We start from the raw sequence: 11124 nt of genomic DNA, 5'->3' as shown, positions 1-11124 counted from the left end.
ATTTATTCTTAATAAATTTATATCTACATAAAGTATAGGCTAGAAAATGTGCGTCTCTTGCTTTGTCCCTATAACAAGAAAATTACTAAAACTCCAGGTTGACATTTTTACTTTCTGTTAAAGATCGGGTAAAAAAAATTATAATTTTAAAATGTGCTTGACATTAATGTGAGAATTAGGAAAATATAAGTTAAAAGATAAAAAATAATGACGTCAGCATTAATTTCTTGATGTCAAATACTTCCTTTTGTTTCTGTTGTTACTGTGCTAAGTTTCATAGAAATTGCGTTTGTCTTCCCTTGAATTTAATGGGGTGGTAAAATTCCCTCCCAACAAAAAAGTATGGCTAAGATCTTTCTTAAAACGGAACAGTTAAAAATTCTGAAGCAAATGCGCATGCTGAGGCTTATCGTTTTTAAAACACTAAAACAAAACGCTAATTCCATGAAATACGAAAACCTTTTTAAAAAAAGCATTTTTAAAATTCGCAGTTTATAAATTGATTCCAAAAGCAGTGGAGCTAAAAAAACCCGTTTTTTAGAAAGAAAACACGTATCGTTATACCTTACACCACCACATGTAGAAAGAATTTTTCGCATCTTCAGCCAAATAACCTACGATTTACAACCATAACTCCGATTTATTAGATGAAAGAGAAGTTGCCTCGGTCACTTGTTAGTTGCACTGAATGTGTTTCTGTTTCGGTTACACGTCAGAACACAACTTTCTCATTTTATTTTACAATTCACAGCTATGTGTAAGAGTGTATAGACAATGTACTTTTATTTACAGATCTTTTAGAATTTTGACACAGTGCATTTGTTGGCCCGCCCGTATCAATTTGATCTTCCTTTTATATCTTTTTATTTTTTATAATGCTAACGATCACACCCACATTATTTATCACTATGTGTTTACAAAAAATCGAGTTGTACAAAGAGTCCTTTGCAGAACATTAATTGATGTCATATAAAAAAACGGAATTTGAAACTGCTTTATTAAATCGATCTTTTTTAAAATAATAACAGGTCAATGAGTAATCTTAGCAAACAATATGACGGATGACAGTACTTATCTAAGCTAATTGGTTTCTTAATTAGCTATTCGTAATTACGTCCAACTATAGATAAAGTATTAACTCTGTTTCTATCTTCTTATTTACCTTTTTCATAAAAGTGATATTTACTGAAGAATTTATTCTGCATTCTTATGTGTAATATGTAAGGTAATGTCTTTTGGTTATAGATAAGTATGGGTTCTTGTGCTGTTTTAAGCAACACAGCTGTCAGAAAGACATAGTAACAGTGCAAGTTCCGTAAACACGACTTGAAGGGGTCAGACATCATGACGAAATTTTCTATTCTGATCATTTTTAGTCGATGCAGCATAAACCTGAAAGTTCTTCCTTCTTTGTTATTTATGAAGATGCTTCAAGACAAGGTTAAACGGATTGTTGTAAATTCCTGACTTGGACAGGATCGCACAAAATCCAGTTTTAGTTAAGACATCATAATTAAGTACTAGTCGTTAGTTGGCGGAAGAAGCTAGTTATTTACTCTGCGGGTGACCCGGAATAAAGTTAAACACAGCCATTTTGAATTCACAGAATACGGCTATTACTATAGAGTTTTTATCTACCGTTATCATGACACCATTTACCCCTTTCGATGTCGGCAATTTAAAGCAATTGTCCAAATGAGTAGAAACCAGGGTACTTGTTTTATTATATACTAGAAATAGAAACTAATAAGCTAGTAAAGATACTCAGCCTTGATATTTTACACTCTAAAAAAATAATGACGTCAGCATTGGCTTTCTGATGTTAAATTTATCATGTTATTGTGGTTGGTTACTGTACCAAATTTCATAGAATCTAGATTCCTATGAGGGTCATAAAATTATCACACGCAGCGCCTAAAAAACGAGAATGAAGGAAGATACCTCCCGGAATGCAATTATGACGAGTATCTATTAAAAAGAAACTTTAACGAGAAACTTTAATAAAATTTAACGAAGAAAGACATAATAAAGTCATAATCGTTGCATAGTTTAATTGTCTGAGCTGCTTGGTGGGATACAAGAAAACGATTACCTCATTTCTTAAAAGTGGGGATAAATAACTAACGGTAATCCTCCATTGACATGACACTAATTGACTTCTGTTAGCCAAACTTACTATTGCCACCACAATTTATTATCGTCAAAGCTAACATCCGAGTTACACCTTCTTAGATTACCTAGTCAGAAATGTCTTTATAGAGTTATTAATGAAAATTGACGCAAAAGACGCCTGTAGCAGGAAAAGAGACAAATTAAACCTAGGCGGGGACTTACTCCAGTTGGAGTTCTGAAATACTTTTACATTACGTTTCACGTATCAAGTGGTCTTTCTAAATCTAACGATGATGCGGTCATTAGTTATAATATGTTATAACAAAAATAAAGCTTTGTTTAACATACCAGTTTCCAACTTCTAATGGAATTTAAAACTTATTAAAGCACACAAAAATGTTCTTTAACCAAACGTAATTAACAACATCCCCTAAAATTCATTTATTTTTCTAATTACGAGTACGTACGATTTAAGAAAACCTTTCCTGCAAAAATTAAAAATACAGATTGAGCATTTTCTCCTAAAAGTCACGTAGCGTTTTGTTCCCGTGACCTATTACAACAACAAACCAAATCTTGAAGGAAATTGTAAAGGCGCTAACATCCTGCAAAATTGACAAGTCATTTGGCAAATACAGGTTAATGAATATGATATTTATAGAAAATATCAGTCCAGCTATAGTATAAATAGAGATAACATTTTGTACTCACTTTAAGAGAGTAACTTGTTAAGGACGAGCTAGCGAAACATTCTTAAAGAAGTCTTTGCAAGACCAAAATGGCAACGTTACTTTCGCTAACTTATTTAGTTGTATTAGCGCTGCTATTGGTGAGTGTTAAGGCGCACTTTGGTAAGTATTGTAAAACTGAACTTGGTTCTGTAAAAATGTATGAATACGTAGTAATACATATTTGATAACAAAAATATTTTATTTACTAAAAAATTCTTTTTTTAGGTACGTATTTACGTCCGGGAAATACACTTTCAAATTGCATACCTTCTACTCCGAATCGATATTGTAACTATTACAGTAAATACAATTCAGGATTTCGAACAGTTGATGGAACTTGCAACAATCTTTATAAGACAACCCAAGGAGCTGCAAACACACCACTAGCTCGACTGCTGCGTAAGTGCTAAACAAATAAAATTTATGTCAATTAATTGTCACACGAACTAAAAAAACTTAACTTTTAAAAGAATTAATTTTGCGCAAAGTTGGCAGGTCCAATGTTTCAAGCATCTTTATCCGAAATATATCAAATGAATAAAGTTAGAGTAATATAGAGTGATAGGTATATTAGAGAGGATATTATAAATCATTTTTCTTACAAAAAAGAACCCGAATTTTGCGGGAACTAACTTTTCCGAAATTGATAAAAAATTGCGAAATTTGAGAAAATAATTTTTTTACACGTACCAATAAAAACAATAGTGCTTTTCTTAGGAGCTTCAAAGGTAATGTTCCTTGCATATATTTTAATTTAAGAAGAATGTGACAAGCTACTTTCCATCAGTATTAAATTAAGATACTTCTACACAATTCAAATTCACTCACGTTTAGCTGCTGATTACGTCGACTCTGCAAATTTGGACACACCACGAGGATTCCCTGGTACGTTCCCTTCCGTTCCTACACCTCACGAAGTCTCCGAAGCCGTCTTTTCTGTTCAAATGCGAAACAGGCAAAGTGCAAGAGGACTTTCTGCAATGTTTATGGCGTTTGGACAGTTTCTTGATCATGATATTGGATACACAACACATCCAACTTGTGATGTATCAGCAGGGTAGGTTTTGGCAACATGCTTCTAAGTAATAAAGGTTAACTATGAAAGTTCTGAGGTGACTTATTACATTCTCTTAAATTGCTTAATTTAGATGTGGTTCTATAAATGCTTTCACTTATCCATGCTTTCCACTTCAATTTAAACGAAATGGAGCTGCGTGTTCTTCACTTGCAAGATCCTTCCCTGTGTGTCAATCTCCATTTAGACCAAGAAGTACACGGGAACAGATAAACATAATATCTTCTCATATTGACCTATCTCAAGTTTATAGCAACGATTTGAAAGTTCACAAACAATTAAGAAGATTAGATGGTTAGTACTTTGTAACCTTTCACGTACATTTTCTTTGTTCAGATATGTTAAATAAATCGTGAATAAGCATACAAATATGTCTTAGTAAGTAATTTGTTATTTTGTTCTTATTTCTGAAGGATCTGGATTACTCAGAGTAACCTCAACAAATTTGATGCCAATACGATTGCCAGCAACAGATCCAGAATGTGGTAACCCAGGAGGTTGTTCTTTGGTGGGTGACGATAGAGGTGACGAAAATATTGTTCTCCACTCTCTTCACACAATCTTTGTCCGCAATCACAACTACATTGTTAAGCAGCTCAAAAAGCTGACAAGATCATGGAGTGAAACGTTTCTTTTTGAAACAGCGAGGAAAATTAACATCGCAATTTGTCAACATATCGTTTACAATGAATTCTTACCAAGTCTTGTCGACTTGAGCATTTACCGCGGATACAACTCATACACTGATCCTAGTATTCTTAATGTATTCTCAACGGCAGCTTTCAGATTTGGTCACAGTTTGGTACCAAATGCCTGGGCTCAACTTAACAATAACTTTGACAAGGCTTTTGACGACATTTCTCTTCAAGCATCATTTGAAAATACTGTTCCTATTCGTCAACGTGGCATTGAATCAACAACGTTTGGCTTACTGGCTAATCAGTCACAACCAGTAGATACAAGTTTCGCCTTTGGCATCGTAAGAAGACTATTTGTTCCTTTGGGAGAAAATAGACGAGAAGATCTGACAGCTTTGAACATACAGAGAGGACGGGATCATGGATTACAGACATATGGAGCTTGGAGAAGAAGGTGTAACTTACCAGCCATCCGTTCATTTTCCCAGTTATTAGGTACCATGCCGTCAAACGTGGTATTGAATTTCCAGAAAGTATACAGCAATCCTAATGACATCGACATCTTTGCTGCTGGTATTGCGGAGAATCCAACAAATGGAAAAATGCTTGGTCCCACATTTCAATGTATCCAGAAAATCCAATTTGAGCGATTTAGAGATGGTGATCGATTTTGGTATGAAAATCCAGGTGTTTTCACCTCTGCTCAATTGAGAGAAATCAGGAAGATGACACTGTCAAAGGTTTTATGCAACACACTGAATGGGATTGTATCCATTCAGCCATGGGCGTTACAAGCTGTTACTTCTTCCACGGTGCGAAAAACATGTGGTAGTATACCAGATATGGATGTTTCTCCTTGGTTATATTCTAGATACTAACAACACTAGATAATTATCTATTTATTAATTTATATGTAGTTTTACCGTAGTTTTTTTCCATTACTTCTACGCAAAAATGTACCTTCTTTATACATGATATTCAGGTAAAGATATCTACCTTTAGCAGATTTTGATATTGTTTTTCCTTTTAATTAGGGTGCCATAAGGCTATCCATGAGTCTGGGGCGGGAAGTGGGGGGACACAATTAACAACAATACAGTGACACAAATACGTTTATTAAAAGACCATTAAAAGTAAAAAAAATTGGACTAAGAGATTAGAAAACTAAAATCATGTTGCCTCCCCTTCAAGTTCATTCATATAGTATGTCATTAAATAAAATTTATTCATTTTAAAGAGGAACGAAGCAGTATGATCAGTAAAGAAATTCCCCAAAAGGTATTTACAATTCTTGTTTTTATATTTACGACCAGAGTTTGAATGAGAATGCGTTTCATATGTCAAAACTACTTTGTGTGTCTACACTGGGTTGCATTTTTAAAAGAAAACTGACATTTTACTATCCTACCCACAAACTCAATATATTTTTCTCTCTTATCTTTACGTAAAATTAGTACATTAATAACCCATAATAATGAGTGGATGTGTGGGCTACCTCTCACCTGAAATTCAACTGTAATGGTGTAGTTGTTAACTGGACCAATAGTCCGTTGACAATTATGGTTTTAAAAAATCTTTTAACTCTGTGTGTTGCTTAAAGGACTAGATTCTTATTAGGAATTTTGATTCGCTGATAGTGGCATTTTCGGATACATCATTTCCACGTACAGTTATAGTTTAGTTGCAGTTATAATTTTGACTGCCCTCTTAAATACGCGCAAGACAGAGTAAAAAAACAAAAGTTTGATATTCGAACTTACCTGTTGGAAGTAGATATAGGACAATTCTTTTACAATGCTCATTAGAAACTATCGATATTAGATTTTTATTTTCCTTTAGTATGCTTATGTGGAATATATATACGCTTCTTGACATGAAAAGTGATGTTTATTTAAGAGCTTTTTGTTCTCCTTGTCACTGTATGTAGTAGTTTTCGCACAATACCGGGAAGGAAAAATATCGAAAATAATTTTTTGAGTGTTTTATCTTGTTTACATATTTCACAAGCCTTCATGCAAGTGAAATATACGCAAACTAAATCACGAAAAAAAAAATTATTTGAGAACACTTACGATAACTTGTTTGTCATATAAATGAAGCATAAATCATTGTTATTTTATATAGTCTGCAGATGATTGTTCAATTTCAATCATGGTTTATCAAGTTTAACAGCGAAAAATGTATTGCATATATTATATATGCAATCATGTCTTTAAATTCATAACATATTTTTTTAATTTGTGATAAATTATGCGCGAGATGGTATGTCTTATTTATATTTATTCTTATTCTTATTCATATACAGTCCGGGGTAATCAGTTAGTGTTGTAGTATATATATGCGTATGAACAGTAGAGTATGACACTGATAATCTAGATATACATTCTAAAACATATGATAAAATCCTATCATATATCTAAAATAGTATTATCACGTAGCCACGAACGAAAACATCATCAACAGTTCCGATATTGCCTCGGATATCAATTCTTTGGCATGTCAGTACATGTTGTGGGGTTTGAATTTCACCACAGACGCAATTTGGGCTATCAACTAATCCAACTCTATGCATGAAGTTAGCATATCTTCCGTAGCCTGAGCGGATACGATTTAGTAACACCCAATGTCGGCGCTCGAGGTCGTGACCATTAGGCTTATCCGACGGATCTGGTATGAATTGTTTGAGTCGAAAGTTCGATTCTCGCCACCGTGTTTTCCAAGTTGCTGCAGCCCATGATTTTGGAGAACTCGAATCGTTTTCAAGGGCTAGTGAGTGCATTCGGGTTGATAGCGGTATTCTACTCTTTAACCTGTTGTCCAACAATGGTTGTGTTCTTATGTCGGCAATCATATGACCGTCAGAAAGGGTACGTTTGTGGAGTTCAAGAATGTTTCTGTCTCTTCTTATGTCTGCAGGTTCGATTCCACACAGTATCGGTAGAAGTGTTATAGTAAAGTAATTGCAAAAGGCAGCACTGCTATGGCACGCAATACGTTATTTAACTGTGGCGATTCTAATTCTAACTTGATTTTTGGCAAGTAGTTCAAATAACTAAGTTTGATACAGCAAGTACAACGCGACACAGTGTTTTAAATTTTGCGGAGCTAAGCGAATCGAGTGTAGCGAGCATAGCATTTGGCATTTAGGCACGTATTATTGCAAAGCGAAATTGTGGAGCATGTTTGGGACACGCGAGGTATACCAAGATAATTATTAGGATTCTTAAAATTTCGACGGAAAAAAAATTATATGAAATCAGCGTAAAGAAAAAGGACTGATATTTTTGCACATAAAGCTAGGATATTATTTTCCTAATAAAACAATAAGTTTGGACCGAGGGGTTAAAGTCATAGTCTAGTAAAAAAATTCAATAATTACGGCTCCTCCCCCCCCTACCCCCGGATTTTGACCCCCCGTCTTTTGGTCCGGATTATACGTCCGCCGAACATGGACACGCAGAGAAGGATATGCTGTGCACAAACGGTAGTCGGCATATTAGAGACGTATATTTTACAGACCTAAAATATGCCTTATATTTTGTATTATAGATTGATGATGAGGTGACAAAACAGCTAGCTGTACTAATTATTGTATAAATAAATAAATAATTAATTAATTATTTTGCAATTTTGCATCTAATACTATTATAGTTTATTTTAATGAAAAACAATAGTATAGAAACTAATAATAGTATGGAAACTGTTTTCTTCTTTTGAAATAATTTATTGTTAGTCCTGTTTCTAATCGACTATTCTTGTGTATTTTAGGCTTTTTTGTGGCGCTGCTTTTTCTGGAATTTTTAGTTGGATTGGAAAGCTCCTGTGTAAGCTACCCTTTTCTAAAAAATATTGAATTAATTTGTACAATTATAACGCGCCGAGCTGTGTTTTATTTTATTGTTTCTAAGAAGATGTAAGAATACAATATCATTAATTTTAGTTGGTTTCATCCAAATCAAGGTAAGGCTTAATCACACAAAAGGTAGCTAATAATTTTAAGTAATTTGTAGAATACATATGGAGAAGCTGTATTACTATCTGACTGATAGCCAGATATAGGAAAACCTGTAGACAAAGCAAACAGCTCGGGTGTTAGAGTGAGCCTACCAACCATTTTTCATCACAATTTTTTATTTATTAAGTAACCCGATACAGTAATTAAAAAAAAATCCACTTTTGCTATTAAACCAACAGCAATATAATTGTCAATAGGAATTAGTTGTCCGTACACCCTCCTTGAGAACAAGGTTTAAAACGACATTTAAACTGTCATTTAAACAGAACTCCAGGAAATGCCCAAGTCGCACACGTCCTCTAAAAGGCGTGGGCATTTTTGAAACTGCTTGTAATTTTAGAACGATGGTGCTGATAAGCTGCATACGCCGTAAAAAGTGCGGGCGTTTTGGGGCAAGTTCGGCGATTTGAAAAAAATTCAGGATTCGCCCGAAAAAACCCGCATATACCCGAAAAAAGAAAAAGAAAAACAGACACTAATGATTCTAAAAACCATAAAAATTAAAATAAAATTTACTTGATAAATAACTTATATATAAACTTTATTAACTCCTTTCTCTTAAAGCGCTTTTTTCCAGCTATCGTCCGTAAGGTATGTTACAAGGGATTGAATTTTTGGAATGCTCAAGGCCATTTCGGGAAAGTACGGGCGGTTTCGGAAGACAACTGCTAATTTAATTCGAAAAGTCGCCTTATATATGCGGGCGTTTGCGGCTTATAGACACCCTCTTATTTTAGAATATTCTCAGGAATAATAGACCAAGAGAAATTACATCACAGTTTCTTGTCCACCGCCCATGTGTGTTTCAGAACAAGCCAAATAAAAAATCCATTATTTTTGAAATAATTTGTGTTAAAATTACCATTTTATTTACGATATACCAATTGTCAGTCATTTTATTCACCCAACACAGAATCCTATCCAAGTGGTATTCTATAGTGATGAATTTAATAATATACATGATTCAGCATAGTTTTCAAAAGGGTTTGATTGCAAAATATGATTGCCAAATTGCAGCACTCAGCTTCTAAAACACAGGCAAGAGACATAATTTCCTCTGGGTGATTACATTAATGTTGGTTGAGAAAAAAAACGAATGATGAGAAGAATGTGTCTTTGAATGTGTCTAGGACAAAAATAAACACTTTTAGAATGATTTTGTCAGATTTGGAAACTGTTGGTGTGTTTGGAACTTTGGAAATTTGTCTAGAGTATGATGTAAATACTTCGCTTGCGCACATAGGGACCTACGGAAGCCGAAAAGGGTCAACCCACAAATATATTTCGAATCCGCATAAATATTCCAAATCCACAAATGTTTTTCAAATACGCAAAATTGTTTCAAATCCACAAATATATTTTAAAAAATCAGTTAACCCAGGACCCTGCCCCTGAATCTAAGACCCTGCAAAAAGTCACATGTGCGCGAAATGATTTGTAAATAAACATGGCAGACCGTTTCTGTTCGTCATGTGGGAAGAAAATCGAATTTTGAAGCGATTATTTCTGCTCGTATTGTGGAAAGGAAATAAAAAAGAAAGCAGAAAATCCTGTTCACAGTGAGGCATTGTCATTGATAGACTATCAACGAATTAAGTCAAATGTAAGAACATCACGATTCTTAAAGAAAAAGAAAAATACAGTCAATGGAGGAGAAAGTGCTGGTGACGATGATCGGGGAAGTAATAGTAGTAATGTGGTTTTTGAAAGTAAGAAAGCAAAGTTTATATCTTTACACAGTAAAACATCTACGGAAAGTGTTGTTATTAACGTTGGAATTATGAGAGAGAATGAACAAGGACTGCTCCATTGTGTTAGAGGATCTAAGTTACCTGTGCGTATTGCTAGGGATGCTTCAGCAGCTACTGTTTTGAAGGCTGAAAACAAAAAGCATGCAGACCCTGACCAATTTTTCTGTGGTCTAGAAGGATATGTCTTGCTATACCCCGACCAGAAGGTGGTCGAAATGATACCTGGGACAAAAACAGCTTTTACTGTTGACAAAACAAAAAGGAGCTAGCTAAGCCATTTTCAAAAGTAGACCTTTATTTATGCAAAGAATACGATGTACAATCTGCAACAACTCGAAAACTTCTTGATGCCTTAAAAAGTCCAATTGATGTTGCTTCGGATGATACTTTAAGCGAAAACGAGGACAATAAAAATTGTAACCCCGATATATTCTTAAATGAATACAGTGCTGATCCTATACATGAAGATCAAGCCAGTGGTAGTGGTACTGGCAGTGTGAAATATGGTTGGTGCCCCATATGCAACAAAAGATTTCCATTCTCAGTAATTGAAGCACATGCAGATCAGTGTTTAAAGTATAAGAACGATAGAGTCATTTTTAAGTATGCAGACATAGAATGTGACAATGCTGTTAGATCTCTCTGGTGGAGAGCCTCCCTCACTTTGGATATATTTGTGGGTAGTGAACTAGGTCATAGTTGAAACTTTATGTTGGAGAAAGAAAACTTAATATTCAGTCTGATCGTTATTCTTTTCCCGGGATCCAACAAATGGTGCCGCGACCCGGGAAATTTTTAGAAA

General features: G+C 34.5%; 1 protein-coding gene across 1 annotated transcript; it reads left to right on the top strand.

The window, feature by feature from the left end:
• The first annotated feature begins 3100 nt into the window (after window positions 1-3100).
• LOC130613617 (peroxidasin homolog pxn-1-like) lies at window positions 3101-5434 on the top strand. Its single transcript, XM_057434935.1, has one exon. It carries the CDS (start codon window positions 4367-4369, stop codon window positions 5432-5434), a length of 1068 nt encoding a protein of 355 aa, XP_057290918.1. The 5' UTR covers window positions 3101-4366.
• The last annotated feature ends 5690 nt before the right edge of the window (window positions 5435-11124 follow it).

This window comes from Hydractinia symbiolongicarpus, chromosome 11, assembly GCF_029227915.1.
Source record: "Hydractinia symbiolongicarpus strain clone_291-10 chromosome 11, HSymV2.1, whole genome shotgun sequence".
Classification (NCBI taxonomy): domain Eukaryota; kingdom Metazoa; phylum Cnidaria; class Hydrozoa; order Anthoathecata; family Hydractiniidae; genus Hydractinia; species Hydractinia symbiolongicarpus.
This window is presented reverse-complemented; position numbering and strand designations above follow the sequence as displayed.